Here is a 21,129-nt window from a genome sequence, read left to right on the forward strand (position 1 = left end):
TGCATTTTTCTTTACTCTTCAACAACTCCATTTGGTAACAGAGAAAATGAGGAAGCCAATGACATACACATGGACGCACGCATGTGCTTTCTTTTAGTTCTTATCTTTAAAACAATGTCATGTAGTCTTACTCCTAATTTCAGTATTTTCTTCCAGTGGAGTATTTTCTAAAACATTTAAACAAATTTTATAATAATGGATCTGCTATCAAATGCTCTAAGATATCCCTAAACCTATGTTTACTTTAAACAAAGTTTAAACTAAAAACCTCATATTGTCGAATAAATGTCCAAAGATATTAAAGAAATAATTCAAAATGTGATACAGTCTAGTGTTTATTTATGTTATGGCAGGTACACTTGAATTTCAAAATTTAAAACATATAAAAAGTGGTTTGGGACTAACGCCTGTATCAACAGTCGACAAGTGTCTTGGTTGTTATTATACAGCAGGGTATGTGGTAGTGCTGATGACAACCGGGGACATGGGGCGAGATCATCAGTAGGCTTTCTACAGGCAACAGCGTACGCTGCTGTTTGAGAGACTCAGAATCTGCTTCCAATGCTCACGCTGTCTAACATCTCTAAGGTTAAATAGTGTTAGAGTATTTAGTTTGGCAAATGTTCAAAATAAAGTAGAAATGTATTCGTAAGCATCACAGAAATGCACATCCAGTCTTGATCTTAGTAAGAACCATAGTTACAGATCAGAACTCTCCCTATATGAAATAATTTACACACAGATGAGTGCTATCATATCACTATCTAAAATAATCACTAAATACAATTCATTTTCAGAAATAAACAAGCAAGGATTTTTTTCATTATCAGTTATCAAAAACATAGTGTTATGGTATTTCAAACAAATGATACTCTAAAATCATAGAATTTCACTGAGTTTTGAGAATGTGCAACTAAATCAACCAAGTATACCGTAGTACAACCATATTAGGAAGCCAATGATCAGAAAATACAACAGCATGAAGAAAATTTGATCCACAAAACTGTTTTCAGGCTTTAAGGTAAAAGAGTTCCACAGTTTACAGATAAACAAGGCAACAAAAACTCGTGCTTGTCTTGAGTAAGTATTCTATGCAGAAGATGTAACACTTTGTTTGTAGACAGCATGGTATGCGTTTCTCAGCAATACATAAGGAAAACAAGATTCCAAGAGATCCATTGTTAGGAATGGTGATTCCTGTACAATCTGGAAAAGTAAAAAAAATTGTCAAAATTCAAATTACTCAATGGGAGTAGTAAACAACAACTCTATATTCTTCTCATTAGAAACAGACACAAACCATTTTATTTCAAAATCTAAAATACAAACGTGGCATAGTGAATTCTATCAAAATACTTTTAAATGCTATTTCAAGTTTATCAATTAATCAATAGAAACACAAGAACATAAATCCTTGGCAATAGTCTAAACATAAAAATGAATACAAAAATATTTAAAATATAATGGCACATTTTAAGAGGCCCAAAACCAAGCTAGAAAGTCAAGTAAAAAAAAAAAAATAAATAAGACCAACTATAATTAAATGGAGTGCAGTAAATTCTAGAGTTCAAAAGGAAGAAAAAAAGATTAATACAAGCCTGTGTGATTGGAAAGATCATCAGGGAAAACAATGGAGCTATGAGTTCTGCTGATTTTCCAAGGCTAAGGAAAATTCTCTGAGAAGGGCCTCAAGGCAGATTCACAGCCACCGGGAAGCTCAGAGAACCGAACTTGACATATCAGGCAAATACAAGGCCTGTGAACATCCTTACAGGATGCACATCCTTACAGAACGTCACACAGTTACCGCTCACCTTTGGCCTTATTACTTCCTATTACTGACCTATGGCTAAATGGGAGTGGTGTCAGTCTTTGCAGGAATTTTTAGAAAGTGTATGGTTTGGGTGGAGTGAACACAGAAATGGAGAAAAACCAAAAATCACAAAAGAAACAAACACAAAACAAAACACCAACAAAACTTTTACTTGCCAAGAAGGGGCATTCTAAGGACTGGATCTTTTTTTGTTATCAGTAAAAGTTAATTAAACTGAAATGAGACATACCATATCCAGTAGCAAATAAACAGATTCTCTATTTCTTGTTGTAGTTTTATCTGTCTCTTGGCCGATTTTCAGTAGACTGGAAGACGCAAGCTTAAAAGTACATACATGTAATCAATGAGGTTGGCAATAAAACGCTGCTCATTTACTTGTTTATTTTCAGTATGGTTCAATTATTCAATGTATTATGTATGATGAGCTAGAGACCTTACATCAATCAACAATTAAGGTACATATAATGAAATATTTGTTAAAACTGACATTTTCCTCATGTTTACTGAAGTCAACCACATGGTCACTGAAGGATTATAACCTCTGCATCAAAGCTTTCATGAGTTAAACATACAGTAACTGCTGATTACAGTATTCTTCTAAAAGGTTTCTGTTAAATGCTGCTGAGAATCCCCAACTACCAACAGTATCTGGCATACTAATACTAATGTCCAAGAACTACACCAAACCACATCTGACCGGTGGACTTAGCACTAGTCTCTCTTGGTAGCAAGTCATGATAATTTTATAGACATAAAGTAAATTATTGAATCTACTCTGAGAAAAAAGATAAAGTAATAATAGAATAAATGGGTAGATCATTGAATCTACTCTAAAAGGAAAAAGGGGAAGATATAAAAATAAGATTATTGAATCTATTATGAAAAGAAAAAAGAGAGAATATAGATATAAGATAAAAAGGGAGATTATGGAATCTACTTTTAAAAAGGAACTACTTATTTGAAATAGGATAAGTAATGAAATTTTTTTGTCTGAATTTGTCAAATGTTAATGGACTGGACATTGTTATATATTGATGGAGTTTTTTGTCTGAATCTGTCAAATGTTAATGGACTAGACATCGTTAATGTAATTCTTGACTGTGTATATTGTATATACTTATTGGATATACTTTTTCTTTTTTTTCTCTGTCCACCCCCCACCCCCACCCCCGCCCCAGCTGAGGACCGAACCCAGGGCCTAGCAAGCGCTCTACCACTGAGCTAAATTCCCAACCCCAATGTATGTGGTTCAGTCCTATCCCCTGGCTTCAGGTACCCTCTTGGGGTGAGAGACTTTGAATGCATATTTTATTGATAAGAGGGAATTTTTTTGTGTATTTTTTAGGTCTTAAATAAGAAGACAATTTCAAACTAGGTTTGAATTCATAGTTTGAATTTGCAAGGAAGGACATTAAACCCAGAACAAAATACAGCAAATAAAAGGAAAACAACTGAATTGTAATACTATTTTCAAACTTAAGTTTTCTCCTTAAATTATATATTTTAAATTTAAAGGCTTACAGAATTTTCAATAAAGAAAAACTCAAAGATTCTAGAGGGTTTTCTAAAGTCTCTTTTAAGCAAATATGAAAAAGATATGCTGTCTGACTGACAGATTTAACATTACTGTCTTTTAGTAGCAAGTCACACTTTTATAGTTTATTTTTGTTTATGTGTGTATTTATATGCCTGCATGAGTTTGTGGGCATCAGATCCCAAGGCAGTTTTGAGAAGTCTGGTGTGGGTGCTAGGAACTGAACCTGGCTCCTCTGGAAGAGCAGTAAGCATGCTTAACTGCTGAACCATCTCTCCAGCCCCGAAAATCATATTTTCATTGTTGAGTTTGTCCTCATTAATAGTGTTTCTTCAACTAAGTGGAAGTAAGGAAAAATACCTTTTGCTACTGTTTTTATTTTTACTTATTTTTATTTTTCTTTTACATGTGAGTGCCTGAATATGCCATGTGCGTGCCAGTGCCCATGCTGGTCAGAATGTCAGACCCCTGGAACTGGAGTCACAGCTGGTTGTGAGCTGTGCAATGTAGTTCTGGGAACTGAGAAGCAAACAATCTTAACTGACGAGCTATCTCTCTGGCCCCTTGTTATTGTGGAGAGAGGTTCTCACTCTTTAGCTCAGGCTAGCTGGCCTGCAACTTATAACCCTATCTCTGCCTCCCCGTTAGTCAAAATATAGGCATTCCATCACAGCTCTCAAGCAGTATTTTATGGTGGAGTTTGTCACCGTGTGTGATCTTTTAAAGGACACATTATCTCTCTTTGCTTCCATTTTTCCTTTAAAGGAAGAAAACAATCTTTCAAATGTGGAGAAAATCTCTAGTCCAAACATTAGTTTAAGCAAAAAGGTCATATGGCAGAGAAGGGAAGACATCCAAGCAGGAGGGAAAACAATGGTAAACTTGATGTAACCTGTTCTCTTTCCAAAAACAAAACATTAAAAAATAAGCGAGAATTATATATTTAATAAATTGGGAACAAAAATATCACTGGAAAAAAACTAAGTAAAATGTAAAAGTAACGGGAATTTACTGTTACATAAATTTTGTTTGCTTTGTAAAATGCCATGAGTTCTGATATCTGAATAGACATACCGCCAGGAATTCTTTAAGTCGGTCTTCAATACTTCCTTTGTGAATTGTAAACAAAGCTGCAGCGATCTGGTTGATGGCTTTGGCCAAACAATGTATATTGTTGCAGTGTCCTGAGAAAGTACAAACAGGAATGCGTAGTTTGTGTGACCCCAAAACTTTGTAACACACAGAAGGCAAGCCTTTAATGACTCCTCAGGCTACATAAACAGCAGTATGGCTAAGAGTTAGGGTGCAAAGTGATTTACTCTTTTCCTTTTATGGGCACGAGTGCTCGTAACTATCACAGCAAAGATGCATGCAATGATCAGTCAGTATTTCATTAGCAGGCCAACACTCAGATGTACACCTGGAAATGTAAATGTTAACGGCTAAGCTGCTTTAGAGCACGACATCTCTCAGTCCCTAAAATCACCCCATGATCTGGGCATGCTCACTCACCATCCTCCACTGTACTTTCTAGCTGACTGACCTACACACATGTCATAATTTAGAAAACTACGACTTCAAAAAAAAAAACAACAAAAAACAGATGCCCATTGCAAAGCTACTGTTTGGCAGAACTTAATCTATATTTTATCAGAAAAGAACATAAACTAGCAGAACGCACAGCAAACAGTATATGTTATATTAAAACCAATGACCCTTCAGTGTCCCAACAATTTTAAGGCAGGTACCTTCTATAGCAGGGCTGTACTGCGACATCACATTGCTGGCCAGAGTAGGCAAGGAAACTGCTACAAAGACCATCAGGAGACAAGCAATCTTATACTCTTCTTCTGGACTAATGTTCTCTAAAGAAAAATGAGGAATAAAGATCAAGCTTTGCTTCAAGATTATTTAGAAGCTAATAATCTAACCTAGAAAAAAGTAAAGGTAATAAAAATTTTTTATCTAAATTTTCTAATTGAAAAGTGATGAAAAATTATGAGAACACCATATATATCGCCATTTATAAATTATTTATATCTCATAATCTGAAAACTCACTGAAAGAAAAACATTTTTCTTTCCCCAAGACAGCTATGAATAATGTCATTTTAAATACATTGCTTAAAGGATACCAATATTAAAAAGGGGACTGCAGTACCTATTTCTCCATTCTAGAAAACAAAAGGAAGCAGTTATGAATGAGAATATCTAGCATGCTCTATAGCTGTAAGATAATAACCTTTACAAAAATATTTACGGGGGGGCTGGAGAGATGGCTCAGAGGTTAAGAGCACTGACTGTTCTTCCAGAAGTCGTGAGTTCAATTCCCAGCAACCACATGGTGGCTCACAACCGTCTAAAATGAGATCTGGTGCTCTCTTCTGGCATGCAAGCATACATGCAGGCAGAGCACTGTGTACATAATAAATAAATACATCTTTTAAAAAAATATTTACGGTATTTAAATTGTTCTGTCTAGCACCTGACTTCTAACCTGATACCCAGGAACTTCTAGTTCCCCAATAGTTTGCAATTATATGTAACTATGGATTGATTACAGGAAAAAAACCAAATTACATAGTATTTTAAAATTTTGGGTTATCATAAGAAGTACTTTTAAGCAATAATAAATCATTTGAATGATGAAAATGAAGTGTAACTAATAGGAAAAGTAATGAACTCAAAGACTATACTTTGGCTCAAAAGAAATTGAAAAGAGGGCTGGAGATGGCTCAGTGGCTAAGAGTACTTGCTACTCTTCCAGAGGACCTAGGTTCAGCTCCCAATACCCACAGGGTGGCTCACAACCATCTGTAACTCCAGTCCCAAGGGCTGATGCCCTTTTCTTCACTTCTTGGGCACCAGGTATGAATGTGGTACAGATACGTGAGTGCAGGCAAAACACTCATACACACAAAGTAAATAAAAATTTAAAAAATAAAATAAAATCAAGAGTAGAAAAGGGCATTTCAATACAAAGAAAACAAAACAAAACTTTTTTACACTGTGGACAAACCTAGAATTATATGGAACATTTTTGGTACTATGTTTCAAAGGACTGGTCTTAAAATTTCTAAATGATCAGTATTACATATCTACTTTTTTATGGTGAATATCTATTCTAATTAAAAGGGGACACTATTTTCTAGTTACCAACTTCCTAGCTATCATAAGGACAGTCTTCTACCAGTATACAAATGCTCTCAACTTCTCCATCATACAAAGTCCTTTTCATAAGCTTGGGCATAGCTCAAGCACACAAAAACCAAGTCTTGATTTTCCTCCTTCCTCTAGCTATTATGACATCATGTCCTTGTTCCCGACAGAGCTGTTCCAAACTTACTGTGTGCAATCCCTTTCCTCCCATTCATCTGAGCGAGCGCTGTGTAGAAGTCCACTGACAGCGATCCCATCATCACAGCTCACTATCGCTACACAGCTGATAATTCCCTTTCTACTGTCTTAGGAGCTTTCTCCCCAGTGTTTGTTTTTCTCTAACTCCACTGGTCCTTCACCTCCCTGAGCTCATTAAAGCTGAAATGGTGTTGTTCCTCTGCACTGATGCATCCATCTACACTAAGTGGCTTTGACAGACTCATCTGGGAGTATGGCTCAGACAGTATGTATGTAATGACTACACTACAGAAAACTCCAAACAGCAATTAAAAAAATTAAAGCTTAATACTAAGAAGGCATTTGCAAAAGTAACTACCACATGCACACCAAGGCTGCCCTATCATTTTAGCAGGAATACTACATATCTGCTAATGCACTTTACCTGACTTTTGTGAGGAAAGAGCTACGACTAAGGCAGGGTCAATCTCACACGGTAATCCAGCAGCTGATGACAACTCATAGACATTCATCGCAACCTGACAAAAGACAAGAGTTACAAAGAAATCAATGTCTTAACAGACTTGTGAGAAAGTTCACTTTAGTAAGACAATATTTATGCCTAGAAACATGCTAGAGGATTTTGGCAACTTGGCTGAAGCAGGTAGCTAACCCACAGTGGACAACGAGATGTGCAGCCCCTCTGTGGCAAGTTCCACAGGTTCATTCTCCAGTTACTGTTGTCTTAGAATCACGGATGTAAAATACTAAGTCCAGATATGTAGGAAGACATTCCAACCCCATCCCACTCTAAAGTTTGGAAGGCATCACTTTGAAACTTGAATACTATTCAAGAGTCAAAATATGCAGAGGACGCTGGCAAGATGGTTCATTAGGCAGAGGCACTTTCCACCAAGCCTGACAACTGTGTTTGATCCCCGGGAGACAGACAGACACACAGTCAGTCAGTCAGTCAGTCTGTCTGTCTGTCTGTCTGTCTGTCTGTCTCTCTCTCTCTCTCTCTCTCAACCAAGTATAAAATCATTTCTCAAACATGGACACTTGCAGTAACTACGCCTCTTTGTTCATCACATGATTTAAATACAGTAGGAAATCACAGCTGGGATTAAACCAGTGGTTGGATCACATGGATCAAAAAATTTAAAACAAATAACTATAGACCTTTAAAAAGCTATTGACTTCCTATGTTATATTCATTAATTAAAAAATAAGATGCCTACAGTATGCCATTATCAATGTTTTCCATTATGTATTTTGGATTGCAAGCTACTTATAGGAAAGCAACATATATACTTTTCAATGAGCTTTGTCATATTGCACATGACAAGATGTTCTTGTTATACTCATTATTTACTTTATTAAAACTCCATTTAATACTTAAAAAAAAAGAAAACTGGTTTTCTGTGGGGCATTTACCCACCACCCCCACAGCTTCCCAGAGTTTTCTTGAGTGCGAGCAGCAGGAAATATTAGATAGAAGGATTTATAGCGGAGAATCTTGCGGAGATAAACAGATAGAAATTAAAGGATAGCCTCGAGAGGGCCTGGAACCTATTCCAACGGGCCCCGACTGTCTCTGGCCCGGGGTTTTTATAGAGACGCCAAGGGGTGGAGCAAAAGACCTCCTCCCCCAGCACAGCCAAGTGCAGGCCATCTCAGACACCTGCACTCAGGCCCGTGGTCCTGATCATCCTCTATTCAGACCTGCTGGGTAAAGCCACGAGGAACCCCAGAACGGGCTCCCACATGGTTTTGATTAAACTACAGCAATTTTCTACAAGTCTTTTAAATATTTATTTTGAAAACTGACTACAAGTGAATTTAAAACAACTCATCTTGCTGCTTTATGACCATGCAAGAAAAAGCTGTCATAATTGGGGGGGGAGGGGGAGATCAAATTTTAACAAATTTTATGTCCTTTTAGTTGATCAGAATGCTTAAGAAGTTTTGGTGTTGTGAGCTCAGAGAGCAACAGCACAGGCATGCACGCTATTTTCAGGTTTGTTACATTTGATTTTACATGTGGGCAAACATCTCACTTTCAAACAACAAACTACAAAAGCTCTACCTTCATGTCAGTTTCCCTTGGAATGTGATCCTTGAAATCTTCAATGGAACTCACGAGGAAAGGAATGTGGTAGGATAAAACCTAGGCAGGACAATAAACAAAAAGGTCAGCAATGTACACTGATGAAATACTACCATTTGATAAGGTCAAGTTTGCACACAGAAAGTATTTATCTACTTCACTGGACCTTTCTAAAAGGTCAAAACACATGGAAATGATACGTATTCAGTGCTAAGATGAGTACAGTTCAAAAGGAACACTTTAATGTAGAGCAAAGCTGAAATAGTGTATTAACCAAATTCCAATACCAAACCAAAAAACATACTTTATTTACCATTACTATGCAAACTGTAATTTGACTCTAAACACTGCTGTGAATTTTAACTTTTGGAAAATAAAGAGATGATATGGAAATGATTTCTTACATCTCTCAGTGCTTCTTGTGCCAATGACCGGAAGGATAAAATGACACCGATTATCGTCATCCTTTTCAAGACACTGTCAACAGCTAAATTACAAGGAAGGCGAGAAGGAAAAAAAACAACAACCATAAACTGACTTTTTTTAGCTTTAGAGAAAATTCTCAAAATCAAAATTTCTAGAATAAATACTGACTAATTGCAATTTAATTCAACAGTGTTTAAAGAGGTAAATGTATTGATAGCCAATATTTAAACTTTAAATTATTTATCAATTCACACACATATATTAAAACTCTTTTCTTGTAAATGTATTGGAAGTTGACATTCATCAAGATCTTGAAATACTATGCAATCCCCTCATAAACTTGGTGGAGGTAGGAGTAGGGCGAGAGCTGGGGAGAAAGCCATCAGGATGGTTAGGAGTTAAACCCTCAGAGGGTATAGGAACTTTGAATAACTTACTTTGTTTTTAAAAGTTTTATTCTATTTTATTTTATTTTATTTTATTTTATGTGTATGGATGTTTTGACTGCATGTATGTGTGATAGGTATTTGCAGAAGCCAGAAGCTGGCATCAGATCCCTGGGACTGGAGTTACAGAGGGTTATGTTGCCATGTGGGTGCTGGGAGTAGAACACAGGTTCTCTGGAAAAGCAGCCAGTGCTCTTAACCTCAGAGTCATCTCTCCAGGTATTTTAATTTTGGGGGGTTGGAGGAGGTTTCAAGAGAGGGTTTCCCTATGTGTATCCCTGGTTGTCCTAGAACATGCTCTGTACACCTGCTGACCTTGAACTCAGAGCCTGCCTCTCAAGTGCTGGGATTAAAAGTGTGCACCACTGCCGCCTGACTTCCCATTTTAATTTTTTAAATGCCTTTTTAAAAAATGTGCATTTCTATGAGACTCTCTGTGTGACATAAATGTGTGAGTGTCCAAGGAGGCCAGAAGATGGTATCAGATCCCTTGGAATTGGGAGTTGTGGTTACAGGCAGTTGTGTGCTACTGATGAGAACCTGGAACCAAACTGCAGTCCTCTGTAAGAATAGCAAGTACCTTTTAACTGCTGAGCTATCTCTCTAATCCCCTGGAGAAAATTCCTAAGTTGTGGCCAAAAATGGAAGAACTGCTTATTAAGATCATAAGCAGGTCTATGAAAATACCACCCCGAACACCTGTGGTCTCAGATGCTAAGCAGAACCATCCTGATCAGTGCTGGATGGGAAGGAGATTATAAATAGGTGGTGCAGAGCTAAGTTACTGGAACCCATGGTGATGGACTTGATCATGTGCATGTTGCTTAGAGAAAATAACTTTGAAGATGATTACTCTATACTTAATACTCAAACTGTGCTAACAAAATAAGAGAATGGGACTCAAAGGGAATATTTTACTAAGTACCCTATACAAGGCAATGGACTATGTAATGACATAAATATAGAAAAATGCGCCGGGCGTTGGTGGCGCACGCCTTTAATCCCAGCACTGGGAGGCAGAGGCAGGCAGATCTTTGTGAGTTCGAGGCCAGCCTGGTCTACAGAGCGAGATCCAGGAAAGGTGCAGCAAAGCTACACAGAGAAACCCTGTCTTGAAAAACCAAAAAAACCAAAAAACCAAAAAAAAAAAAAAAAAAAAAAAAGAAAAGAAAAGAAAGAAAAAAAAAAAAAGAAAACGCAAGCAATCTTAATCGATAAGAAAGTAGGAGGTTAGGGAAAGAACTCAGTGGGTAAAGTGTGGTTTGGATCTTGAGCACCCACATCTTGAGCTGGGCATGCCTGCATACTCATGTAATTCTAGTGTCATGGAGTGGATTCGGGAGGATCCCTAGGGTGTACTGGCTAGTCATCCTGTATGACTGAAGCTCCAGGTTCTGGGACAACCTCATCTCAAAAACATAACATGGAGAAACAATTGAGGAGGACACCTAATATAAGCCTTGGGGCTCTAGAAATGTGTATCCATGTACACATTCACTTAAATATCACACACACACATACATACAAGCCTCTAAAATTTGACTGCATTTATATTAGAAACAATTCAAATAAATTTCTAGAAAAAGATGTATAAAAAAACCACAGATGCAAGTTGAAGAGAAGGGATTGAAGTGTTCTGTTTGGACTTTCTAAGAATTTAAACACACACTATAAAGTTTTTATTAAGCAATGAAGCAAGAATAATATGAGCTAAATGTGATAAACATAAAAACCGCTAACAAAATGTCACAAATACCTGATCAGTTCCACAAAAAGCAATCTATTCATCTTTTTATCTGTCTACAGTATGTTAGTGCCTGCTGACCAGCAGACTAGCAGACCATTAATGAAAGCAATGTAACAGAAAACTAAAGAGACGCTTCTACCAGGGGAAAGAAATGAGTGGAAAACAAAAACAAAGAGAAGATTCATCTGAGAAAGTTTCATCCTAGTTGGCATACAGAAGGACTAAGAAGAAAAGACATTTCATTCCAAAAAGCTAAGCAGGAGGCACTGAAGGGGCTTGCTCCAGTACCTATATGGTTGAAGGAGAGAACCAACCTCTGACCTCCACACAACCTTCCACATACACAGATACACTCTAAGCGTAATTACAAAAAGAGAAAGCTTCACTAACCACAATTTATAAAAGGGGGAATAAAAGGGAAGGTGATCTGGAGAGTCAGAAACATGGGTATTAGTGACTGACACAAGACCACCAATGGAACGGAGCACGGGGACATAGAACTCCAAACTCCAACTGAGAATTGGAAGAATTATTTCCAGTGAAGTCGCCATCTTCAATACTGCTCTGCAGAAATGTAGCTTTAGACAGGGTGACAGGAGGGCAAAGGTGAATGAAATAAATTCTCAAAAGGAAGAATCACAGCAGAAAGCTAGAGGAAAATGGTCTGGAAGCAGGGGACAGCCTGGCTCCAAGAGAGATTGTCAGAGGACAGAAAGTAAGGACCGGGGACACCATGAGATTTGCTTGAGTGATACAGAAACCCTACAGTGAAATACAAAACAAGTCCCACACTGACTCCCAATTCAGAGCCACTTTTAATAAATCATAATACCTTGTCTCTTTAAAATAATGACTTGCTGATTCTAAATTAAACTTCTGGCTTTCTGCATTTGGGGTGAAGGAAGTTCAAGGGGGGAGGGTCAAGGACAAGAGCATTTTAGAAACATTTCACCCCAAAGAATAGACATCTGCTCGAAGAAGCCTCTCTCAAGCACATCTTTTCTTTTTCTAATAAAACACAAAATAGGCTTAATATATTTTATTTAAAGGCTAATTTTATAAATATAGGTCACAAAGAGTCAGTTTAAATTTTAGTTTTACCAAATTCCCACCCAGTCTTATTATACATAAAATTCAATCATATAGAATCTCAATATGGGACAATAAATTTTATTTTAGAAGTTTGCAAATCCCCTTTGAAACTTAAACATGTTCCCTTTTGTTTCAACTGCACAGGTAGAGTTAAGGACCAGGGTATTAAACAGCTCAGTGTATTAGTTGCTTCAAATGACAACATCCAAACAAAAAACTGCTTGTTACTAGGAAAGTTAAGTATAGTAAGATTGGGAGGGTGGTCACGATCAGCTGACTCTAAAAACTGAGAGAAACAAAAACAATGAAGAAGAATAAAGAAAACAAAGAGACAGCAAAAATAATAAAAATTAAAGGTTAAAAATTTTCCATTTATAAGGGAATCCATGGCTGATATGTAAAATTAAATTAAATTATAAAATAAAAAAAATACAACATAAAATTTCCATTTACTTCTACTTTTCCCTTGTAAGACTGTCAAGTTGATCTCTTTTCTTTTTAAAACCACCACATGATAAACTCAGCTTCACTCCCCACCCCTGGTGTCCAGTTCTATGAAATTATCACGAATTTGTTGCCAACATCGCTTCTATGGCCAACAGCTCCACCACCCCCCAAACTCCCTTGCTGCTTCCTTTCTCAGTCCTGGGGACTGCTGCTGTGCTCTACAAGACCATGCCCAGGGTTCTGCAGCACTATGCTCATTTAGTTAGCAGGCGTTTTAAAGCAGAACACAGGCAATAAAGTGATTGTCTAAGCATCTGAAAGGAAAATGTCAGGTGGTAAGTTCATCAGATGCATGCTTTAATGGTTTCAGATTACTCATACTGTTTCAGATATATTAATGCTACAACAGAAGCCATGGCCTTGCATTTGTTAAGCATGTACACTATCACTGAGTCCCCCACTCTACTCCCCCTAGGAACCTGGGAATTTTGGTGAGATTTCTGGACAGTAATAAACTCATTCTGCCTTTGTCCAATACAAATAAATTTTATTTTGGATTTCTTAAATTTTTAGTGCTGGGAAAACCTTTACCATTATAAATAAAGTATGATTGCCCACCAATTTCAAGAAGATATTTAAAGAAAATTTTAAGCTGTAAATGACAGGCTCAGGGTTTTCATGCCATACAATACTAATTAGCAAAAAAAGGGAACAAATTATTACCTCAGTGGACAACACAGACAGGTGAATCCAAGAAACATACAAAGTCAAAGAAGCCAGACAGGAATCTAATCTATGGGGTCAGGAACGGCTGTGCGAGAGCAGGGGGAGGAAGAAGACAACAGAGAGACAGGGCTGTGGAGATGGCCACGGTTCCAGGGACATGACACCTGTCAGTGTACTCCACAGCCTTCACTCCGTGTCTGCACATTTCAGGGAAGCTGACTTTTAGGAAGTTATAGACTCCCAAGTTAATTATCTTGTCGTCTACTTAATGTACACTTACTGTATTAAATTTAATAGGTTCAAGAACTTATTAATAGCAATGTTTGCTAATAATCAACACATACTAAAAGTACAGTCAAGCATTTCTGAAAGTAAAGCCAGTGTAGTGGTACATGTCTTTAATCCCTACAACGCAGAAAGCAGAGACAGGCAGACCTTTGTGAATTTTAAGGCCAATCTGTGTTAAGACTCTGCCTCCCCCACCCCAGGAAAAAAAAAAAAAAAAACCAAGACCAAAAACAAACAAAAAACTGAAGTAGATATATACTGAAAAGTTCCATTGACTGTAACTTTTTTCTAGTTCTCTTCATACGCTAATGAGCACTTTGCATAATTTTCGGCTTGCATTTATGTTACAAATTTTGGCTAGAAATTAAATATTGCATGTTAAATCTTTCAAATGTTTATAAAAAGGACCATGAGTTACTCACATGACAATCTTTTAAAGAGTGCAGCCATCTGGTCTGGCTTGTCAAAGCTGGTCCTCATTTGTGTTAGCACATCAACATTCTCCACCACAAGTTTCTTTAAAAAAGAAGAATGAGCCAAGTCAGGCACAGACCTTTGTGATAATGACACAAGAACTTGCTTGTGAGTTACAACTGGAAAGTAAACAACGAAATCCATAAAGTCCAGATGTTCTGTACTATACAGTTTTGTTTTAATAAAGGAATCTCAAAATTGTTTACATAAGATCAGTATTTTTCCAATTCAAGAAGAGGTCAGGAAAATTCAGCAGAGATAAGTAGCAAGAATAAGGACCATCATATGCTTATATACACAACAGTATTTTAAAACATACCTTTTTGTCTGGTAAGTTCCAAAACTTTTAGTGACCCAAAATCAAATTCTCTCAAGACCTATAGTCATTTTACAAATATATATATATGTACTTATTTGATATAGTTCATCTTAGCACTGACATATTCCTAAAATGATAAAAATGGTAATTTAAAATGTTACTGTCTTTAATATTTTTATTTAAACACTATGCAGCCTAAAGACTTTTTTCACCCAGCTTAAAGGATTTAAAATAAAAGAAAACACACGAAGCTAGGTGTGCTGACTAGTTTTATGTCAACTTGATATAAGCTAGGGTCATCTGAAAAGAGAGAACCTCAATTCAGAAAATGTTTCCATAACATCTGGCTGTACAGAATTTTCCTAATAAGTGATAGATGGAGGAGCACCCAGCCAATTGTGGGTGGTGCCATCCCTGAGCTGGTGCTCCTGGGTTCTATAAGAAAACAGGTTGAAGCTGGGTGGTGGTGGCACAGCCTTTAATCTCAGCACTTGGGAGGCAGAGCCAGGCGGATCACTATGTCTACAGAGTGAGATCCAGGATAGGCACCAAAACTACACAGAGAAACCCTGTCTCGAAAAACAAACAAACAAACAAACAAAAAGAAAACAGGCTGAACAAGACATGGGAAACAAGCCAGAAAGGCGCACCCCTCCATGGACTCTGCATCAGCTCCTGCCTCCAGGTTCCTGCCCTGCTTGAGTTCTTATCTTGATTTCCTTCAGTGATAGACTATGATATGGAAGTATAAACCAAATAAACTCTTCCCTCCCCAACTTGCTTTGGTTCGTGATGTTTCACCATTGCATTTTAGTAATCCTCACTAAAATACCAGGTATGTGGCTAGTGGTAGAGCATTTGCCTACCATGTGAGAGGCCTTGCATTCAATCTCTAACATGCCAATAACCTAACAATGCTCATGTCACAAGCTGTGGAAATGTTGAAAACAATATACTCAAATGATAAACTGGAACAAATAACTTTGGCTAGAATTTTCAACATAATCAAATAAAAGCATCATTATGCAACAGAATTAAGGCTTGACTAAGAATACTGAGAAACCTGAACTCAGTCCCTTTTGAAAATTAATTCACCTTTTTAGGCCTCTTGCTTTCTCGAGTATAATTAAGCCAAAATACCATTCAGAGGCTTTAATTTTACTTACATATTGGTAATTTCATGTTAGGTTAATTTAAAATTCTAGGTTTTCTCACATTCTTGAAATGCTTTACAAGAATTACTGTTTAAAAGGTGAATAAAGCCAGGTTTGGCAGCCTACATTTAGAATACTAGCTATTTGGGAGGCTGGTAAAGGAGGTTTGAGGCCTGCCTGGGAAATTTACTAAGACTCTATTTCAAAATAAAAAATAAGAAAAGGGTTGGAGATGTAGCACAGTGGTAGAACACTCTCCAACACATGTGAGTTCATAGGTTCAAACCCCAATACTGCAAACAAGGACAGCAAGATGGGTTGACATACCTTAAGTTCAGCAACTTGTGATGAAATATGCCACATAAGACTCTCACTTAGGAACTTCATCCCATATGGGCCTAGCAGCTCTGATAATGATCTCATTTCTGAAAGGAAATGAATTAATTTCAGTTTCTTGACAGAGCAAATATATTAACAAACACTGACATACCACACTACCCCATTTTACAAACTACATATTAATAGCCAAAAGAACCAAGCCAAATCAAGTTATGTAAAACAACCAGGTTTTCTTCATTAGTATGTAATATTCACCTGATATGTCAGAATATTCCTCTGCATTGAATGTTAATTCATTTTCTGTGGGTAAATTCACAAATGCTTTCATTGCAGGAAAATAAGCTATATGGCCATTGCTGACTTGTCTTAGTAAAGTTTCTAAGTACCTAAAGAGAAAAGTAAATTCATAATCAGAAGACAAGGTTTGTTCAAAATTTATTATGGAATGTATCCTTATATATAAGTGTCAAGTCAACTGATAAAATATATGAGAACATGATGTTGGAGAGATGGCTCAGAGGTAAGAGCACTGGCTGCTCTCCAAGAAGGCCCGGGTTTGGTTCACAGCACCCATGTGCTGGTACACAACCAGCTGTGACTCCAGTTCCAGGGGATCAGATCATCTTTTCTAGCCTCTGAGGGCACCAGTCATACACGTAGTACACATACATTCATATATAAGCACTTAATCATAAAATGATTTTCCTAAGGAGTTCATTACAAAACAAAACTTTCCATCATTCAAAATTTCTAAATGTGTTCCTTACCAATTTGTGTACAGACTTGTAATGGTTGGCTCTCCATGACTGTCTAAGTGCTGGGTTTGCTGAAGAAGAACATTATTAAATACTCTGGTGATATCGATCTGCACATAGTTCTCTATGGACTGGAGTACAGTCATGTACGCTCTTACACTTGTTAGAAGCTCTGATGGTTTTGCAATTTCCTGTGTAGCTTGATTATACATAGTCATTCCAACAATTGATCTGGGGATAATAAAGGAGGTAAGATTTTCCCACTTATGTAAACAATCTATGCAATCTGCTAACATCTAATATCACATAAGCAATGAAAATTTTAAAGATTTTTAAAATAAAGCCATGAAATTATTACTGTCATTATCTTAATAAGCTAAAAATGATAAATTGGGAATACAAATAATTAAAAAACATTCTGAGAATGTAAATTAATGACAATGATTAAACATAAAAAGGACTTTAAAAACTACATTAATATAGCAAGGATGATGAGTTATTTAACCAATAGCTTAAATTTGCATGGCACTGCTGCTTGAACCTTTTGTATTTTATGAGAATGAACTACAATCTCAATATTTACTAACATGACTATATAGTTATCATCACTAACATTTCATAAACAAACAAACAAACAAAAAAACCTAAGGTTCAAAACATAAGTAAACTAAAAAAAGTTACTGTTTGGAGGTGGTCTGTCTAGAATGAACAAAGTTTCCAAACACCTAAGAAGAAATGTAAACATATAACTACAGAAATAGTTTAATTAAGCATTTATGGAGGGATAAGTCCTGCACCTAAAGTTGACAACATGAATGAGCACTTATCCATAAATGTCTGCCTGATTTAATGTTAATTTTCAACAAACTGCAAAACAGTTAAGACAAGATGACAACGAAACAGCACATTAAACTCATCTTTATTCCCCCTGTACATATAAGCTAAAAAAGAAACACCAATCTGAAAATAGTTCTTTTGGTAGCTTGAATGTAAATGCTCCCATAAGATCATAGGGAGTGACACTATTAGGAGGTGTGGCCTTGTTGGAATAGGTATGGCCTTGTTGGAGAAAGTGTGTCACTGTGGAGGTGGGCTTTGAGGTCTCATATATGCTGAAGCTACGCCCAAAAAGACAGACTACTTCCTGTTGGCTACAGGTAAAGATGTAGGACTTTCAGCTCCTTCTCCAGAACCATGTCTTCCTGCATGCCACCACATCACACACCATGATAATAGACTAAACCTCTGAAAATGTAAGCCACCCCAATTAAATGTTTTTCCTTTATAAGAGTTGCTGTGGTCATGGTGTCTCTTCACAGCAACAGAAACCCTAAGACACTTCTCTAAGTGGTCTTTTTCTGCATTAGTCTCTCCTGTTCCCTTAAATTTTTTTTTAAATTTAAATTACATTTATTTATACAGGTGTGAGTGCGTGCGTGCGTGTGCTCATCCATGCCATGTTACACATGTGGAGGTAAGAGTACAATGCTGTAGTCAGTTCTCTCCTGCCTTGTTCTGCTTGCTTGGCAGCAAGCACCTGTACCTACTGAGCCATGCTGCCAGCCCCTACTCTCTTTTTTAAGAAGCCCCCTTAAGCATCAGATGTGCCAACATTTTAGACTTGTATTTGTAAAGATCCATTTTTGAGACAGCAGACAAAACAAAGCCATGGCTAGGACTACGCCCAGATAAGTCAACTCAAGATGAAAACTTCTATTCTTGGTATACAGCACTTAAGTACTAAGACTAAAACTAAACAAACAAAGCAAAACAAACACAAAGCAAGTTGCTCCCTTGTTTTGATCCTGACCACTACACAGAGGTTCAGGAAAAAGAAAATATTTGTATGTCCACAGATTACAAACCAAACTATGTACAGAAAGAAAACACAGGGTCTGAAAATTGAGTCTCCGATTCTCCTCAGGAGTCTGCCATCCACCCAGCTGAGAATGTTAAGTACCAGGTATAGAGTTTTACTGTCAGTGTGTGTATCCGATTTGATAAAGGGAACAAAAGGCAGTTCTCAACACCAGCTGCTTCTCAAGCCAAATAATGGTTCAATACTCAATTTAATCCGTTTTTATACAGTCCCATGTTGTTCTCTTGTTGCAGTATTCTTGCCATACCAATTGAAGTTTTAAGCATTATACTATTTCCTTACCACAATGTTAAGCATATAGCAACAGGACTATTACTCATTAATGACAACAAAACTTTGAAAATCCTTTGGCAAAATTTTCAGATACTAAGACTTGTGAGATTATAAATTATTAAGTGATAAACACTTCCTTAATAATTAACTTTAAGAAGTTTGAAGTACATTCATAGAACTGAAAGGACTTTTTGCTACTCTATGCAGTGTTAGTCAAATAGCTGTAGAACTCGACTCAGAACTAACAGCTTGGTGCGCACAGACAAAGCAGACTAGACACTAATGACAGTCAATGCTTGCATCTTTTCGTATTCCTTCTCTGCTCTTTCTTTACCGACTGCAGCCTATTAACCTCCCAGCCTTATTCACTTGCCCTTCATAAGCCTGAAGATAGATCGGCAAATCACCTACTGTCTGCGAAAGACAACTAAAACTCCGGAAGAAACTTACTGATGTTAGCAGTGTCAATAACTGGTGATAAGCGTGGGACAGGAACCTGCTGCCCGGGAAGTCTCAGTTCACTGTTCTACATGGTTCTCAGTCCACTGCTATTTGTACTGCACCAGTTCACCTCATTTTGTCTAATAAAAGCTAGTATCAGATGGGTACTAGACAATGAAAACAGCTCATTAAACTGAAGCAATGATAGCCATCTGTGTGCTCTCTTACTTAGTGAAGCGTATTTCCAGGTGAGAAGTCAAATACTCGCGCGGCGTGAAGGTGTGCTCCCACACTACCATGTTTGGAACATAATTTATGGAGAAGCATAACTCCGAAAGTGCAGTGTGCAACTTATCAAGGCTAAAAAACAGTAATAAATATTAATTAAAATGATACTTCATCATAAGCAATTCCAAATCCATTTTATAAAAATAGCAAGTCTTACAGAGAATACTGCAGAATTTGATTTTTCTATTTATTCTTAAACTGAAAGCTCAAAATGTTTAGGTTTAACTCAAGTAGGCAATGTTTAAAAAATTCGCGCTCTCTACATTCAGCTAATAATGAATACACTGAGCAAACACAGGAAGGAGGTGCTTTTTCTGCACTCAACAGCATAACCTCTACCTGACGGTGCTGATCTGTTAGGGGAGATGGAGCAATTTATAAAGTGGCAATGGCTTGTTCATCTTAGGAACAAGTAGAACATAATAGTAAAAAACATTCACCCAATTACTGACCACATATGCTTTCTTTCCCAACAATCAAAAACTTAAATGATCCAGTGTTTTCAAACGATGGTATCAGATACATTCTAATGTATTGCCAAATGCTGAAAATCTCAGTTACCTGACTTAAGTTAAGGATTAAGATCGTTTCTACTGCTACTCATAAAGTCTGAGACAGATTTTTGACCTTAGTGTTCAGTCCATCGAGACAAATACCATCTCTTATATATGTGAGAATTAATACCGACTGTCATCTTGACAGATCAAGAGTCACCTAGGAAATAAACCCACGGGGTGTCTGTGAGGGGTTTCTCGATTGAGTTAACAGAGGTGGGAGGAGGACCCACCGTAACTGTGAGCAGGGGCATTCCATGGGCTGGGGCCCCAGGGACCAAAAACTCAAAAGGAAGCTGAACACCAAGCATTCCTCTCCCTGCTTCCTGGCTGTAGGCACATGTGACTAAGGCTCAAGCTCCAGCCTCTGTACCTCCTCCACCAGGATGGACTGCACCCTCAAACCATAAGCGAAAACAAACTTTTCCTCCTAAATTGCTTCTCTTGGGTATTCTGTCACAATAACAGCAAAAGTATCTTCAAAAATCTACATTTTAGGCCAGGTGATGGTGGTGCACGCCTTTAATCCCAGCACTTGGGAGACTGAGGCAGGTGGATCTCTGTGAGTTTGAGGCCAGCCTGGTCTACAGAGTGAGTTCTAAGGCAGCTAGAGCTGTTACGCTGAGAAACCCTGTCAAAAAGAAAAAGAAAGAAAGAAAGAAAGAAAG

General features: G+C 37.3%; 1 protein-coding gene across 4 annotated transcripts in view; it reads right to left on the reverse strand.

The window, feature by feature from the left end:
• Window positions 1-322: 322 nt before the first annotated feature.
• Window positions 323-21,129, reverse strand: part of Nckap1 (NCK associated protein 1) — an 84,991-nt gene continuing 64,184 nt past the window's right edge. For all 4 annotated transcript variants that reach the window (XM_076569772.1, XM_076569770.1, XM_076569771.1 and 1 more), the window contains 12 exons: window positions 19,848-19,979; window positions 17,039-17,257; window positions 16,527-16,657; window positions 16,260-16,357; window positions 14,408-14,501; window positions 9,218-9,300; window positions 8,793-8,873; window positions 7,149-7,242; window positions 5,117-5,233; window positions 4,443-4,552; window positions 2,064-2,153; window positions 323-1,206 (listed from right to left, as the gene is read on the reverse strand). In XM_076569772.1, the coding sequence (XP_076425887.1) occupies window positions 1,090-1,206; window positions 2,064-2,153; window positions 4,443-4,552; window positions 5,117-5,233; window positions 7,149-7,242; window positions 8,793-8,873; window positions 9,218-9,300; window positions 14,408-14,501; window positions 16,260-16,357; window positions 16,527-16,657; window positions 17,039-17,257; window positions 19,848-19,979 (1,366 nt within the window). In that variant the 3' untranslated portion in view covers window positions 323-1,089. The remainder of the gene's footprint in view (window positions 1,207-2,063; window positions 2,154-4,442; window positions 4,553-5,116; window positions 5,234-7,148; window positions 7,243-8,792; window positions 8,874-9,217; window positions 9,301-14,407; window positions 14,502-16,259; window positions 16,358-16,526; window positions 16,658-17,038; window positions 17,258-19,847; window positions 19,980-21,129) is intronic.

This window comes from Peromyscus maniculatus, chromosome 4 (genome assembly GCF_049852395.1).
Source record: "Peromyscus maniculatus bairdii isolate BWxNUB_F1_BW_parent chromosome 4, HU_Pman_BW_mat_3.1, whole genome shotgun sequence".
Lineage (NCBI taxonomy): Eukaryota > Metazoa > Chordata > Mammalia > Rodentia > Cricetidae > Peromyscus > Peromyscus maniculatus.